The 18,440-nt window shown below is 28.7% G+C and overlaps 1 protein-coding gene across 2 annotated transcripts in view; it reads right to left on the reverse strand.

The window, feature by feature from the left end:
• Positions 1 to 10,797: 10,797 nt before the first annotated feature.
• The window catches only part of LOC106679551 (apoptosis-resistant E3 ubiquitin protein ligase 1), a 54,744-nt gene continuing 47,101 nt past the window's right edge, over positions 10,798 to 18,440 (reverse strand). For both annotated transcript variants that reach the window (XM_014418770.3, XM_014418780.3), the window contains exons 13-17: positions 17,288 to 17,473; positions 16,264 to 16,389; positions 15,291 to 15,479; positions 13,140 to 13,402; positions 10,798 to 11,731 (exon numbers count right to left, since the gene is read on the reverse strand). In XM_014418770.3, coding sequence (XP_014274256.1) covers positions 11,629 to 11,731; positions 13,140 to 13,402; positions 15,291 to 15,479; positions 16,264 to 16,389; positions 17,288 to 17,473 — 867 coding nt within the window. In that variant the 3' untranslated portion in view covers positions 10,798 to 11,628. The remainder of the gene's footprint in view (positions 11,732 to 13,139; positions 13,403 to 15,290; positions 15,480 to 16,263; positions 16,390 to 17,287; positions 17,474 to 18,440) is intronic.

The following is an 18,440-nucleotide window of genomic DNA, read 5'->3' on the forward strand; positions in this document are numbered from 1 at the left end:
TTTGATGTTGAAATCTGAACAACTCGAAAGAGTACAGGGAGTTTTGAAAGATAAGTATCCTGCTTTGGCCAGTCAGAATACATGTTTAGTCAGAGAAAAATTCTCAGAAATGGAGAGTATTGGTTTTATAATTCATTCTGCTTAGAACCCTGAGGTTGCACTCTCTGACCATAGTCTTTTATGGTAACCAATGAGAGTTCCTCATAGTTTAAGAACATCATTGCAGCCAATACTGCTACCTATTAGCAAACACCTAAACCACTGTTCAAGAAACAATTGTTACCATTGTATAATAATGTGAACTGATAAAACCTATGGGGTTGGAAAAATCAAGGGTACCCACTTTATAGAAGCTAGGTGTGCCACTGGAGGGCTCTAGAACCCACAGGGTTAACTCAGGGCTACAGTAACAGAAGAAACAATTATCTGCCAGAGTCAGATTCGAACCTTGGGGTTAGTAGCCCAACACCTTATCACTGAACCACTGTGCTCCCATGACCATTGTATACATTTATAATATATTTAAATATTATTAATTAATATAATTATTATATGTTTAAATACATTGTTTGAATTGATAAAGATTAAATGAGATTTTTTTTTATTCACTTTAAACTATTCTCTAGGCTGTACCACTTGTCGGCCTTTGCATATCTTACTCTAATGAACAGATTTACTCTGTTCCCCTCTTCGAAAGTAGACAGTGAGCTAACACATGTCCGCTGGATCAGATAACTCTACCAGTCTTTTGGTACTTTAAAAGATGACATTATTTCTTAAAGCCTCTTTTGTGTTTCTCCTTCTTTAATACCTATGAACATAACCAAGGGCAAATATCTCTTAGCAACCTCTATCCTTCCACAAGAATCTTCAGTAAATCTCTTAGAACTTGCTTTCCCCCACTTGACTGTTGGGCAATACCATATAGAGTGTAGTTACCATCCTGTAAGGATCTAAGACACATACCTTTAAAACCTACCAATCTATGAGGTTAGTAGATTGGATCTGAAACTCGCCCGATCTTCCTGTCCTGCTGCAGAATACTGGAGCTCTGTGAGCCTCTTCAAGGGGTTCCACAAAATAATTTAGGAATGGGTCATTCCACGTCAACTCACAGTTTTGAACTTTCCTATCTCAGATTTTCTCTAATTCTGTACAGTTTTTGTGTAGGTACCCTATCCTTTCTTAGCTTTTTGATGAAAATATAGCATTTGACACTCTATATCAAATGATAATATAGGTGTTCCATCATTTTCCTACTATTACCTAAAGGGTTCTGCTGCCAAAAATAGGTTGGGAACCTATATAAGTGCATAGTATGTACATATAGGAGTGATATTAAAGTTTATTGAGGCAAGAAAATACATTTTTCATAACGATTATTAAGATATCATTTTTTTAACATTATTAGGTGAACTATTGAAAGATGTTAGCTATTAGATAGGAGAAATTCTATGGGACAAATTATGTTTTGAATTAGAAAAACCTTAAAATGTATATTAAACTGTAATATGAATGAATGAAAAAATAATTTTATTCTGGGGCATATGTCTCCTAAGACTAAATACATGAATCATACATTATGATTTTTGTCTGGAAAGCAAATTATATTGAGATCTTGGCTTAACTAAAATTTATAATGTTAATCAATATATGCTCAACTATATTGTTTACAATGATGCGGAGGTCTGGTTATATAATAAGTGAAGGAATAGGTGTTGTTTAAAGGAAAGAATGGATGAGGATTGGCAAATGGAGATGGGGAGAGAGTTCCAGAAGGAGGTTGCATGTATGATAAAGGATTTGCTGAAGAAGGTGGTTCTATAGGGCATATATAAATCAGATGGGATCTGGTGTTTAATGAATGGATGGATGAACGAAGAGTGAGGAGATCAAGGATATAAGTAGGTCTTTTTAATTTTAAGAGCTTAGAGTAGGAAAATACCAAGAAGGTTTTACCTTCGAGAGGTTGGATCGAGCCACTTCAACTCGGTATACCATCGCCTGGAAAACCCAAAGATAAATCTTACAAAGCAATTCATGAGTCTCTTCAGTCTCAGCTCTAGACCTGCAGATAGCCCTCCATAGACCAAGGAACCGTATTCAAAGTAGGGGAAGACGAGAGAGGATACTAGGAGCTGACAGTTGTTCTGATATACAGAATATAATCATAGAGGAAGATCTTTGATTGACCCTGCATAATATATAAAAGGAAGATAGTCGAGATGCGGTCAAAATAATTCAAATAGTAATTAAACTATTTATTGTGAGCTAATGTTTCGCCCACTTTTTGCAGGGCTTCATCAGGGCTAAAAAACATACAGCTAAAATAATGTAACAGTTTATTTCATGTTATCTATTCTCTTACTTTGTTATAATGGTTTAGTTTTGTATCTTTTTTAGCCTTGATGAAGCACTGCAAAGTGGGCCGAAACTTTGGCTCACAATGAATAGTTTAATTACAGCTGAGTTCTTTTGACCACACCCAAACCTTCTTCCTTTTACATAATCATAGAGCTTTCAATATTTATTTTCAAACAGATTTATATCTATTTATTTTTTTCAATAATACTCAATAATAAAAAATAATTAAATAATTACATATTCATTTATTTAAAAAAAAAAAACATCACACTTAGAATTTGTCAATTTTTTTTTTAATAAAACATAATAATAAAAAATAATAAACAATCACATATTCAGTTATTAAAAACAATTCCATCACACCTTGAATTTTTCAATAATATCTCACAAATTATGATTTATCATTAAATAATATTGATTTAAAAATCGAAAAACAACTTATCACAATTTAAAAACAAGTATTGCTTTATGTTTACACAAATTATTCACAGATATCAATGTATCTTTAGCTCAGATTCCCAATCTATGTCAAGAAATTCCCAAAATTTTACATATCAAGACACTAAATTAGTTTTCACAATTTTTCAGTAAAGATACAGCAATTGTTAAAAATATTGATAATAAAACATTTAATTAAATATATTTATTTAGAGTATAATCATTTTTAATTCCAATTTTTTTTTCAAATTCCAAATTCAATAATATCTAATAGGCTACTTTATCAATTTTTGATCCCGTGCAATACTGTTTAATAAAAAATATGGTATTTGCCATATGTTTTCTCAATTAAATTAACTTATTAGATTTTTTTTTGTTATACATTCCAAATGTATACTAATTCAAATGTATATACATATATTTCTTACTTCTTTTTTTTTAGCTTTTAATTAATTTCTTAAAAACTAATTAACAATTACAATCTAAAGTTTAATAACACTGCAGCAGAATGAATATAATTGTATTAAAAACAAACTACTGATCGTGTAATATTTTAAGTATCATAATTAAATTTCGCAATACTTAGTTCTATAATTAAAAATATATTCTATAATTCATTTTAAAAAACCAGAACTATAGAAGCATCTAAAATACATTAAGCAAAGTTACAAACGGGATATTCCCCATAAAATGGTAGAGCATACCATTGGTTTTGATTGTCTAAATAGTAAAATCTTTATAATGGACTATGAGCTAACAATTACCTCTCTCCAATCTAAATAATTCTAACTATTATGAATATAAAGTCAGCAAGAAATATGAAAAATAGCGAATTCACAGGTTACTAAAATAACCAGAACATGTTACCACCAGTTATCTATTAACTTGTATCCGTTACGAAGATTTCACTGTTTTGACCATCATTAACCACTGGCTTAGGCCTATTGATGATTCATTTTATTTCTCTCTTAACCAACTTAGTTAATTCTGAATATAGCAACTTTTTTTTTAAATTTATCTAATTATTTGTACTATTAAAACGACACAATCATCGCTAATTTAAAAGTAATATAATCTCAACTTAAAAATTATGAATATAACAGTTTTTATTATTCATTAATAACTAAATAAAAATCAACAATTACACAAACCAAAAACAATTAATTAGTCATTGGTTTTTTTATCATACGCTTTTATCAGTGGTTCTTAACTCTTTTAGTAATAGACAAACCATGTTTCTATTTCACTGTTTAGGAAATAACATCTCTTGAATTTATTTATTTAAAAAATTAACAAAAATATTAATGTTCATATAAGGAATTTATTAAAATATATACATTTGAATCAGTTAATACCAATTTTACACAAAGGAACCACTTGTATATTGTTAAGAACCATTGACATTTAAAATTCAAAATTCTGTCATCTATGTTAGGTATTTCCAAAATTTTACAGATCAAAATACTATATTACAATAATAAGTTTTAACAATTTAATAGAATACAGAAAAATTTTATTATAATGAAAATAAAACATATAATTAAATATATTTATTCAGAACTTTATAATTAATTAAAATGATATGTATTATAGATATTTAGCTAATCGTTGTTCAGAAATTTAATGAGATTTATAACTTCAATGACAATTTAATAACTTTACTAACATATCGTACTATTGGAGAAACACTAATGTCTATTTTTCATGAAATTATTTTTTTCTTTAATTTTTTTTTTTAGTTATATCATTTTGGAACATAATGACATTTCTTAAAATGAGACAAAATGTGTTTTACAATTGTCATTTAGTTATGTGACTAAAGAATTATAGTTGTTAATATAACGTATTAAAAAAAAAAAATTCAAAGCAACATTACACCAAAGAAGAATAAGAATAATAAGAGCAAAAAATTGTATCAATTTTCTAAATTAAAAACTAGCAGCCACCAGTTGGTAACATATGATGTAGTAAGGAACCCACCCTTGTCACATATATATATGTGTGTCGTCTCTCCATCCCCCCTCCCAAAAAATTTTTTTTTTAGATTATCAAATATATATAAAACACTTTAAACTAAATTATTGGCATAGCATAAGTAATAATTTAAAAAATATAACTATTAATAAATATGATTAACAAATCAGAAATCCACAAAACTTAATAACAAATAAATTATACAATAATAAGATTTAATTTACCATAAAAATCAATTATAATTAAATATTATATAACAACTTAAAATTATTAATTTCATTTAATGTAACTAAGAATGTGCTAGGGATTGATCTGATAGATATTTTATATTTAATATCTTATGATCTTAATTAATATTAAAACTCAATACTTATATTTATTAAATGAATTATATTTATAAATTGTTATACAATGAATTGTCAACTCCATTTTCAAGAATAAATGTACTTATTAAAGTATACTGTTATAGTATTATCCCTCGTCTCTCCATCTCTCCTCCCAAAAAATTTGTTTTTTAGATCATCAAACTAGAAAATAGTTGATTGAAAGACAAACAAAATGCTCGGAAAACAGAGAAAGATCAGTAAGACTCACAAAATGAAATCAACTAATTTTATTAATATTATGAAAAAACATTTTGTGCTTTTCTAATTTCAAAGCGATATGTAAAGATATAAATATTTTTTTACAGAAGCGAACATTTTACAGTTAACTTTACTGTCTATTATTATAATTATTATTCTAAGTTTAGAAACATTTATAAGAAGTTTTAAATAATTTGATTTCTCCAGCACTATTCTAGTTAAATTTAAGGCCTTGGAACTTACGCCTTCATGTGATCATATCTTCAATATTAACCAGGGAGGGCACTTAACCCACTTTTATTGATTTCATCCAGTCCACTGGACAAAATAAACATAATTGAACATTATTAGTGTATGGTACTCGTGTTGAACTCACAAGGGTTGTCAGTAGTTCATATGAGAAATGAAGCAAGTAAATGTTGTGGATTTAGGGAGGGTTTTAAAACAAAAGACAAAGAGTGTGTTGCGTAAAGGGATGCCAACAGTGCCTTTACGCAAAGGAAAGCCCCCTATCCTGGTCAAAGAAGCAGTATTACTGTTTTATTTATAATAATATTTACAAATTAAATAATAATACCAATTTTCTATAACAGCAAATACTATAGAAATTATTAAATGGCTAAAGGATACTTGTCTTTAATGAATGGTTCTTGCATACCTCAAATTCCAGGAACCACTTGCTGGCAAAGTCAGATCATGTGAAAATATTCATAATAAATAAAAATTTTGGACTGGACAGGGCCTCAAAACTAGATGTAATGAATGACATGCCAGATTTTAAAATAAAAGAGAAAGAAAAAACTGAAGATAATTATGAATTTGAATAATGATAGAATTAAAAGATTGTATTGTATTGGATCACTCAGTATATGACAGTTTAAATAAGACAGTTCAAGTAAGCCGAGAAGTTTGTGGAAGTGAGAGTGTATCTAAAGGGCAGACAAAGATATTCTTAGTTTGGTGTCCGAAGGAGAACACTCCTAAGAACAGATGCAAGTAGCGGAGATATGGTACTGAAGGTAAAGTTTCATCGTTGGAGAGACATATAAGGGAGACAATGAGAGTTTTATATTTGTGAAAGATGAAGTAGTGTTCCCAGGGAAAAGTGAAGAGTTAGTTTTCATCCCTGATATAAAAAGCAGTGCTAAAATGATTCTATAGTGAATAATCATAAAGGTTGCTAAAGCATAATTTATTTAATTTAGTTTTATCTGCTGATAAACTAGAGATTGTTCCCAATAATAACTTGCGATATCACCCTCAATAAAATTTAAAACCGTAGTATTTGAATCTTGTGGAATTCTAACTCATTCATTTATTACAGTATATTATGTTCTTATATTATATTTTTTTTATTATGTTCTGTACTGTAAATATTTAATTTAAATTGAAATTGTATGGTTCAGCAATAAATTCTTCAGTAAACTAACGCTAAAAACATTGCTTATTTTTTGTTTTTTAATAAAAAAGAGGAGGATAGATAAATAAATAATATATAGAATGAATAAACACTATTCTCTGATTAGGTCCATTTTTTCCGGATTATTAGTATTTTATAATTTTGTTCAGGAATGACAAAATTGGATGAAATTGTTCTATTTGTAGATAGAATAAAAAAAAAAACACCCTGAAAATATGAATTACTACTTTACAATATAGCAATGACACAACATATTTTGTCTAAATAATTGAATTTACACATTAGATTTGTATCTATACATAGATGAAGTTATTTGAATTCATTATCACAAAAATAAACGATAGTTATAATTTTAATTTGTTGAAAAATTTCTTAAAATAAGAAAAAGAGGAAAATAAATTAATAAAATAATAAAATGGTGCCTTCTCTATAAGAGATATCGATAACTTCAAATTGACTATGAATCAGTCTTTAGTGGCAGATATATTAAAATTAGAATATTTTTGCACTAAGATAAATTTAAGTAAATATGCACAAATACACACACGATTGGGCGTTGAATAATTAGTTATCTATCGGCTACCCCCAAAAGATTTTAGCTAGTTTTGGACCAAAAACATCTAAACATTTCTATGACTTCAAAGTCATATTTACCATGCTCGAATACTTGGCCCTCGATTATGCTACGAAATATTAATAAGGCCTCTAAGTACAGTAGATTAAAAGTAATAGTACAGGAGCCTGATACAAGAAATCCATCTCATAGAACATACATCTGCAAATAATTACAAAAATTAGTTTATATCACACTTAACATGGAAACACATTTCTGGTGTTTCTAAAGCTCTTACTAATTAGGTAATTAATTTAATAAAGTAATGAATTAGATCAGTTTATTTGTTTTTTTAATCTATAACTTCTAAACGGTGCAATCTAATGAAACAGTAAGAAAAAATGTATAAGAAATTAAACAGTGTTAAATTTTGCATCAAATGAGTATCATAGCATATTAATTTAGTTAAACAATGTATCATAAACCATAAGTCATTGTAAAACACAAAACAAAATTTATTTTCAAATTTTGTCAAAACTAAGGTGTAGTACTACATATGAATCTTTAGCGAACATGCTGCCATCTGTTCCCCACCACTTGAGGTACCCCTCGACCATTAAAGCTGATATGACCTGATCTTGGTAGATAAACATTATTAATCTCCTACAAAGATAAACATTATTAACTATTTTGTAGTAAATTTAACTATCTTTAATTTGAGCGCTGGCAGACATCTGTACGTCAAATAGTTTCTGAAATGAAGTTTTTCATAAATCAAACTTATTTTCCGAACAACTATAAATCAATTTATTTTAGCATATATCATGAAAACTACTATTCCTACGAAGGTAAAGGTCATAGACTTCTTTTTAGTACATTATACTAGCTTTAATTTGAGTGCTAATAGACATCTGTATGTCACATAGTTCCTGAGATATAGATTTCTATCGATTAACTAACTACTAATCATTCAGTAGATTTTTAAGAAATTTTGCTTTTTAAAAAGCTATATCTCGAGAACTATTGGACATAAAAGGCTCTTTTAAGGCCAATATTTCAGCAAATTTACTCTTCTTTAAATAATGTTCTCTTAGGTTTTCTAGTGTTGTTGGTAGTTTTTAAGATATAGAGCTCCGAATGAAAAATGAGTGTTTTTTAAGGTTTTGAAACAGTCGCCATTTTTTATTTCCCCTACCTATACTTAGCAGACTCATCAATTTTGACTATTAATTATTAATTTCATTAAAGTAATCAAAAATTGGGATGAGATAACTGCCTTTTTTTTCTTTCCGGCTCTTGTATTAATAGGACTTGTCATCCCCTTCAAGACCAATAAGCTGGTTCCCTAGGAAATGAAGTTTTTATCCTATGAGGACTTATGGCTACTTCCTGTAAGACTTATCTTAACAAGGGAACACATTTCTGGCAGTCTTAAAACAGTTACTAAGCCATTAATTAATTTTATCAAGTAATGAATTAGAAATTTTTGTTGTTTTTAGTGAATATGTTATTATAAAAAAAATTAAAGAACATTAAATTATGCATCGAATGAGTACCATAGAGGAATAATTCTGTCAGGTGGGCAAGCGAACCCTCTGTTTCCAATAGCTGTTTTTTAAGTCAATATGCAACTATACTACCTGACCAAATTATTATTTCATAGTATTGATATGATGCAGAATTTAATGCTGTTGTAATTTCTTATGTCATAGCTTTCTAGGATGCACTGTTAAGAAGTTATATTTAAATATATTTGCAGTATAGGACTCCAAAGGGAGTCTTGCCCGAAGAAAAAAAAAAAAAAAAAAAGAAGTTATAGACGAAAAACTAATAAAATGACCTAATTTTTTACTTTAAATTAATTACCTATTTAGTAAGTGTTTTAGAACCATCAGAAATGTTTTTCCGTGTTAAGTGTGTTATAAACTAATTTTTAAAATTATTTTCAGATTATGGTCTATGAGATAGATTTCATGTACCTGGCTCCTATGCTATAATCTAGTACCGATCTATGATGACATAACTTACATCTATAATTTTTTTTTTTATTTAATTGAACATTTGTTTTCGAACTTAATTATTACTAAGTGGATTAGCAAAGTCCTATTAATAAGAGGTTATAGTCGAAATATACACAAGAGCAAAAAAAGCTTCATTTGTTAACATTTAATTAGGCATAAAGTTAATTAAAGCTGATGCTTCACTATCGCTAAATCAGTAACTTACACGAAAGTTACATAAAACTTTGTACACAATAAGGAACATTATTAGTTATTCACAGTTTTATGAAAGAAAAAAACAGTGAATTTTATTAAACTATTTTTAAATTTTTTTTTAGAAACTCCATGAGCCGAGATTGCATTATCACAAAGGTATATAAATATTATTATTCATATGTTAAAAAATAAATTAAAATATATTTATATCACCCAAAAATAAAGCATAAACTTTATATTGCATAATATATAACCTATTTTAAAATAAAACAAATACAAAAATTAATACTTGTAATAAAAATTAATCATTGTTTTACCTTAAATTAATAATTATTTCTTACCTTAATCAAATAAACATTGTTAAATATATAGTTGCTGGATAAGGATTTAACCTAAATCTAAGTAGTTAAAACAATTTTTTCATCTTTATCAATTACTTCTGACATTAATCAAAAGATAATATGAGCATAAATATAATATTAAAATACTATCTAATTTCTGTTATTGCAACGTGAAAATCAGTATTTGAGTAATTCCCATATTAAGTGGCAATTTTAAAATCTGAGCAAGTTAGAACTTTAAAAAAAAAATTCTTGTAACTACATTCTATATCAACTTAGCATGTAAATTTTAGTCTTCTTGAATTTTAACTGAAATTTGATAGATTAAATTAATTTGAGAAACTCCATTACGTTACAAGTTTACATTTTTATCATAAAAATTATTTTCTATGAGGTTTCAATAAGGTTTTTTTGTACAGATAAACTGTTTACTTTATTTAATTAAATGACCTCATTTTTATAAAAAGAAGAGAACGAAACATTTAATCAACTTAAGAAGACTACCACAATTTAATAGAGGTGTGAAAAAATATGTTTTTTTTTTTAAAGAAAGGAATATTTTCTAGCTGTAAGCCAGCAATTGAGTTGTAGACTTTTACTTACAATAACATTGAGTCTCTTTAGAACTCCTTTTAACTTTTCCGTCTCCGAATACTCCTTTAGCTCCCTACCAAACTTAGTAATAAAAAAAGAAATGATAGAAAAATTGAATCCCATGCAATTCTCTGAAATGCATTTTAAATTTTTGGAAGATTATTGATTGACCGTGTGTATAGATGAATGGAACATGGTCCGGGTGCGGTAAAAAAAAAAACTCAAATAGTAGATAATTATACTATTTTATTGAGGCTCAATAAAATAGTATAATTAACTACTATTTGAGTTGTTTTTTTTACCGCACCCGGACCATATTGCATTCATTTTAAATTTTTGTATAATATAGGTAATTAAAAAAAAAAATACAGGGAATCAGGCCTATTTTTTAGGTTTAGAACAGTAATGCAATGGAGGTAATTTTTTAAAAAATAATACCAACAAATTTAAATTAAACAATAATGATCTAGATCAATTCAATTCGCTGTGTTCTACAACATTCAACCAACAGAGGTCAATAAACAAAAATATTTTTCCTGGACATCAAATTGCCACTTAATTTGAAAATATCTCATTTGAAATGAAAATATATAATTTAGCATAAAATTTATCAAGAAGAATTATAATAATGACAAGTGAATTAAATGAAATTTCAATTATTCCATTTGCTTCGAAATGGTCAATGATCCATTCAAATGGTGTTAAAAGTGTAAATTAAAAAGAAGTTTTAATACAAGTTGCATTTAAAAAAAATATATTGAAAAACTATATGAAATTTCTTATAATTCATGTATTTAAGGTTTTTTTTTCAGTTAAAACAGTTTGGCAGCAGCTCTAGATTGAAAGGATGGCACTAGGAGCTATAATTTAAATCTTAAATACATATATTATTTGAAATTGAAATTATATATCTATTTTTATTTTACTATAATAGTTGACCTTGTACAATAAATAAGCTAAATGTGAAAACTTATCATTAATTCTACAAAAAGAACCACCAATTGACTGGAGCATGATTTATAATATAAAATACAAATGAGCACAGCAAGCATGTGTTTTTTGTTTTTTTTATAATTCTTAACGTATTGATGAGAAAAATAAAATTATATTTGCAAAAGAATAATATCACAGAAGGAAAAACCCATCAGATCATTCCAAATCCTTCCGTTCCTTCATTTATGGCTAGTAGGAGAGCTCTTTCGAACTGTTCGTAGCTATCGTAATCTGGTAAGCACAGTTGGTTAAAGCTGAAAAATTAAAAATAATTGAATAGTTGACATTTATTTTTTTGTATGCATTGATAAAAAAAATATTTAAAATAAGACTAACCCAAATTACATTGAATCACTGATTGTAAAAAGGTAACATGTTTGCAAAAATAAATTTTAAAGGAGAAACTTAGGACTGCTTTCATTTATTTCATTTATTTGCACCATTAATTATATGTATATAAACGAAATTATTTCTTAATAGAAATCGATATAAATGACAAATATTAGGATACATAGTACATGAGTATAGGGTAAATCCCAAAACATTGTACAAAATATAGAATAATAATATGTTCTAATTGAAATATTTCTTCACCTCAGCATATTAAAAATAAATAAATTTCTTTAAATGGCAATAATCTAAGGTAACCGAAAGTCTGATGAGAATTGATGAGTCCCTATAATGAAACTATTATTATTATTATTATTCTATGGGCAACAGACCATGGAGGCATAAGTCCTTGCGCGATGTATTTACCAATATTAGGATGTAAATATTCCCAGTATTAGGAAATACATCGCGCATTTCTTGACGTGTTTTTTTCGCAGGGTGGGTTCGTCATCCCCAGGCCTATTTTTTGTGAGTGCCACCCATTGGCTAACGGAACTCACAAATGCCCAGAACTCACAAATGCCCAGGGGAGGTTGTCAGTGAGTTTTGCATTATTTTGTGCTTGAAAAAAGCCCGTGTGGGAATGGGATTCGATCCGACAATCTGTGGATTGGTAGACTGGCGCATTACCATGCTGCTACCGCTGCCCCTCATAATGAAGCACTAATAGCGCCCATTTTGATGAGTGAGTAGAGATATTATGGAGTGCATCCCAACAGCAGGGGGAGAGAAGTTGAGAAATGCGGAGAGGAAATCCTTATAATTATAACATCCATCATCAATAGCCACATCTATAGTTTTCCATAGACCAAATATTCAAAATCAATTAACTCTTTTAACAATAAATGTTTTATTTCAGCCACCCCTTACACCACCTGTAACTTATACAATAAAATTTTACTCTCAGTTAAGCATGTTTTATTTTCATTATACAAAATCCACAACAATCCAACTAGCCAATCAAAAGTGAAGGTTCTCCTGGCCTTAAGTTAAAGGTATACTTAATACAATCGTGACATATTTTTAATTATGACTATTTTAAACGGTGCCGATATTAATATTTGTTAATTTTTATATATAAATAAACACACACAAATACAAAATATACGATTATTTTAAAACTAATATTTTGTGTTAGTGTAGTCAAAAGCACTTGTAAGAAAGTAAAATAAGTGTTCAAGACTTTTAAGATCTAAAACACTCGAAATTTAGCGGATATCAAAAGTAACAGCACAATCAGAAAAAGTTTGGTTAAGGCTTAGTAAAACTTACCAAGTATGTGCTGTAGGTAAGTTTCCAAATGTGGGTGCAGGAGTAAGTTGAAACCTGGGACTGAGCTCTTTAAAGCCTCCAGGAGGAAGTTGGGAGCTTCCAGTTGTGAATTGAAGCAATCTCGCCATTTCTTCGTGAGTAAAATTGCACACAGCTGCCCAAAACCACTCTAAGATTCGAGAAAATTCGGGAGAAGAACCGTTAATAATATGGTGAGATCTGAAGTCTGTAACGCTGTATTCACCCATGCCACACATCAACAGCTGCAATAATTAAATTATTATAATAAATTATATTTTAGTATTTGTATTATTGAATTAGTTTTATTGAGCAAAGAAGAAAAACTTGAATTTTTATTATCAGCACATAATTCTCTAGTTACAATTAAAAACCCAATTTGAGAAATAAGAATTTTATTTTTTAAAAAAACTTTATTTTGATCAATAAACACAGTAGTAATATTGTAAATAAGTAGTCCAAAAATTGAAGGAGAGAAAAAATAAGTATTTCACTCTGATTTTTGAGAACATATAGCTTAGAGTCAAAATTGATGACAAGCCAAAGTTGGGGGGAGGGGGAAAATGATGGCTATTCCAGAAATTAAATGCATTTTTGAGTTCTTCCAAATACAGAAAAAATAATGTGTTATTTTCTGTTAGAATAGAGTTCAATTTATCCCTAAACTGTACAAGGGATACAGTGAATGTCATTAAAAAGTAAATATTGAAATATTTAAAGTACACGCTCCCTGAACTTTATTTTATTCTAGAAAAAATAAAGTGTTCGCCCATTTTTCATTCAGAGCTCCATATTCTTAAAACAATCTAGCTACCACACAATAGAAAAAAACCCAAAAATAACAAAATATTATTTAAAGTAGAATAAATTTTATTTATAATTTATTATAATAGAGCTCTTTATGTTCAATAATTGTAATGAGGGTTGGGAAGAATCCTAGGAGAAATATGCGCATCATCAGAGTTGAAGAAAAAATTCTCAAACTTCAAATACTTGGGCGCACACTTTAATGAAAGTCGATATATCGATTCAGAGGTGACTGAGCGAATCGTTGCTACAAGCAGGATGTTTGAAGCAGTTAAGAGAGGTTTTCTAAACAGGTAAGAGGTGGAAAAGAAAAAAAAAGAGGCCGTTTTCAGATCAACATTTCTTCCCATATGAACATATTCTTCAGAATCATGGATGCTGACGAAGAAACATCAATCAAGGACACAAGTGTCAGAAATGAGATTCCTCCAAAAGATTGAGGGGAAAACAAGAAGAGACAGAGTACACAACACCACCATCAGGTCGAACCTCAATATTAAGTCGGCCAACAATGTGATAGAAGAGAATCGATTGAGATGGCTGGGACATCTTCTGTGAATAGAACCAAGGAGGATAGCTAGCGAGGCCTTCCAAGCCAAAGTAAAGGGCAAGAGAGGAAAAGGATGGCCTAGAAGGAAATGGGAAGATGAGGTAAAAAGCGACTTCCAAAGAAGAGGACTTCAATGGAATGACAGAATGCGCCTTGCAGAAGACCAGCAAAACTGAAGAGGGCTCTATTAACTTCCTGCTCACACCCCTTATTGTGGTTCAAGAGGATTAGTTATGATGATGATGACCACCAATAGTCCTTGAGATACAGTCTTTCAAAAAGCCACATTTTTTTCAAATAACTAAAAATTAATACTTTAAAAATTAATTTTGGCATATATTGTTTTGACCACTGCTCCTACAAAACTGAATACTATCAACAACAATATAGTGCTTTCAACTAACTTCAATTTGATATGAGATGTTAATAGTTGACAGTAGATTAATATAAGGAAAAGATGGTCGGGGTGTGGTCGACAAAAATACACAAATAAACAACTTATTTATTTGTGTTGACATTATAATTTATTTAGGCCTTCTTCAGTGTTGCTTCGGCAGAGGTTCTGTCGAAGCAGTTGAAATGTTGGCACAAATAAATAAGTTTTATTTATTTATGTATTTTGTGCTGACGATACTCTTGTCTATCATCTCCTCATAAATTTAATTTTGTTGCAAATAGGTAGCTGCACGTCTAATAGTTCCTGAGATAAATTTTTTGTAAACCAAAAGTTTTTTTCCAAACTATGAGGAATAAACATTTTATGAATTAATTCTTACCTCTAACTCATTTTCATCAAATATACTAAGAAGATTGTCTGGTATCAAGTCATTAAGACCTCTTAAGAAAGCTTCAATTTCATCTTTTAAACTTGTTGCAAGCCTGTATTGAGCTAAAGCGTCAAGATATTGATGTTTCGATGTGTTATGGACTCGTATTTTACTTCCGTTCGGTACCAACTCCACAAGCTGAAAAATATATGAATGATGTTTATATTTAAAACTTTGTATTTACGAATGGAAACTATGGAAATAGAGTTAAGATCATTAAAAAAAAAAATTAGTCAAACAAGAAAAACTGAATAGTAATAATTATCCAGTAACAACATGTTCCGGAATCAATTCTGCTCCTAATTTTTTTTGGGTTACAATGCAAATTATGATCCAATTTATATAAAGAAAAGCTATGTGAGATTTTTCATACAGTATCAATGGAATTCTTTGGTCCTTTGGGTATTTTATTTGATTTAAATTTAAAGCTTAATGAAAAAATCAGTTACATCAAACCTCAAGATTTTAAAATTCTTAGTTTTATTAGAAAGGCATTCAGAATATTAATAATGTAAAATATTCATATCCTACTCCTGTTCGCCCAAATCTCAAATTTTCATTTATAGTATGGAATCTACATATTTTTATCAAATTTCTGCATTAAAAATGAACAGTTTAGATTTTGAAAATTATTTTAACTTTTATTACTTTATTGATATTCTTATTAATTATTTATTTATTTATATTATTACTCTTATTCATTTTCTGTTATTTTAAAACAATAAATTTGATAAGGAATCTATCGATATTATTATCATTATTAATTTATTAATATTATTATTATATTATTACTCTTATTAATTTTCTGTCATTTTTATGCAATAACTTTAATAAGGAATCAGAGTTAAACAAATAAGAACTTTATTAAAAGTTCAACAATTTTAAAAAATAACAACACATTATTATAAGAATGATTTCATACCCTGTTAAGTTGTCCTGTTTGATCATACTCCTCTTCAACAAAAAATAAATCCATATCTTCAACATCATGTTCAAGAATATACTTTACCTTCGTAAGATATAAATCAGGATCATCCTGCTCAAAGTACTAGAAAAAAATAATAATAACTTAATAATAAAATTAAAACATGAAACCTTAAGTAGTAGTTTAAAAAAAATAAATAAATTTGCCAAAAATTTAAAAATTTGAGAAACATACTAATCCTTCAATAATATAAGTTTGATTTGATTTTCCATTCAATATAATATAAATTAATAACTTTTTAAAAAAATTTTAGGTATTATTAAAAGCTAGGTATCTTCATTTTAATATATTATCCTGGAGATTATAATTTAATTTTTTATTTTAATTAAGTATTATATCAACAAATATCAATAAATGATCAACGGACTAAGATAGTCCAGTGTCCAACAACTGCGAAAAGAGCCTTCTTCTCTTCATCAAGAATACCATGATACAGTCGTATTACTGCAAGACCTGGGCTTTAACAGGTACCCTAGAAAGCAGAATCGAGAGATTTAAACAGAAAGTCCTTCATACAATTACAGTAGTGATCTGGGATCAGAGCCTTAACACATGGAGGAGAAGAACTAACAGTAAACTTGCAGAGACTGGTTAGTCAATATCTCACGATATGAAGGCAAGGAGGTTAAGATGGGCAGGACATGTGGCTTGAAGCAATCTATCACGCCTCTACACAACAATGAATGCCAGTATAGTTGGCAAAAGACCAGATGGGGATAGACAAAATTAACAAAGATGCAAAAGAACTGCATGCAGCAAACTGAAAAGCAGTAGCCCAAGACAGGCAGGCGTGAAGAAGGCTAGTTCAGGCCAAAGATCTACAAAGTCTGTAGAGCCAAAAAAAAAAAAAACTATCAACGTACAATAAAGGGCTCCCGGTCGTAAGGTACGTATCGGGCCCTTGAAGCTGTACTCATGTATTATAATTACTTTAACCTCATAGGTATTAAGAAATACATACCTTATAATGTACCCTCAAGCCAATAAGCTGAGCCAAAAAAGATCGTGTAAACCTGGCTCTTACCAACTGCCTGTAACCACCACCTAAAGCCGATTCATACAGACATTTTCCGACAACTCTTCCAGCAAATTCATAATATTTCAGTTTTAATTGTGGTGGTCGTTTCTGGTTAGGATGAACCAAAGCCTAAAAGATTTTATAATTAAAAACAATATTTTTTGATCAAGTAAAAATAATAAATCTCTGAGCAAAATATTAATCAGTGGATTCTATAATGAAATAATGTTAGATTAAATTAAAAAAACATACTACTGATTGATGAGAGTAATTACATGAAAGTAGTAAAACTTTTGGATCATTTTCCGACTACGGTTTTATTTCAGTTACAGATCTCTTTAAGAATGATCAACCATTTGAATCTAAATAATTTTATTTTTCTGTTATTATATTCCTTTAGTTCCACATTCCCTTCTCACTTTGAGGATCTAATCATTAATTTTTATCGAGTTATAAAATATATTATGCTTGTTTTGTCACTCCCTAACTCTCCCACAAAGCTGAACCTGAGACTAAACAGGTCAATGGCACCAGTTTCTTTTGCAGTAAACTTTAAACAAAAAAAATGGCTCCCAATATTTCAGCATTCTTTCAAGTATTAGTCCAAAACATAATTTTAATTTTAGATGAAACACACCAATCACTATAACACCTTTTTCAATAAAATTTGTTGAGGTTAAAAATTTCCATTTTGAATATATTTTATTCTAAATTATATGAATATGGGACAATAGTCCCGAAACGTTGTGCAAAATTATGATAATTTAGAATAAAATATATTCAATTTTGTTAAATTTGTTTTTTCTTGGTAATTGTAATAAAATACTAAATCAAATATAATAAACAAATTATCTCTCTATTTATTCCATTGGTTGAATAAAATCTTTTCTTCTTATGTGTTTTAGTTTTATGAAGTTCATAAAGTCATGTAACCAAATAGAAATCAACTAAAAATATTAAATATTTAGATAAGTGGTTCCCAACTGGCAGTCCATTTTTTTGTAAACATTTATTGTTAGATCTATTTTACTAAGTATCTTTCCTGATGTTTAATTGAATAATTTTAAAAGGTAAATGCACAATAAAAGTAAATAAA

Source organism: Halyomorpha halys, unplaced genomic scaffold (assembly GCF_000696795.3).
Source record: "Halyomorpha halys isolate HHAL.00 unplaced genomic scaffold, Hhal_1.1 Scaffold13.1, whole genome shotgun sequence".
NCBI lineage: Eukaryota > Metazoa > Arthropoda > Insecta > Hemiptera > Pentatomidae > Halyomorpha > Halyomorpha halys.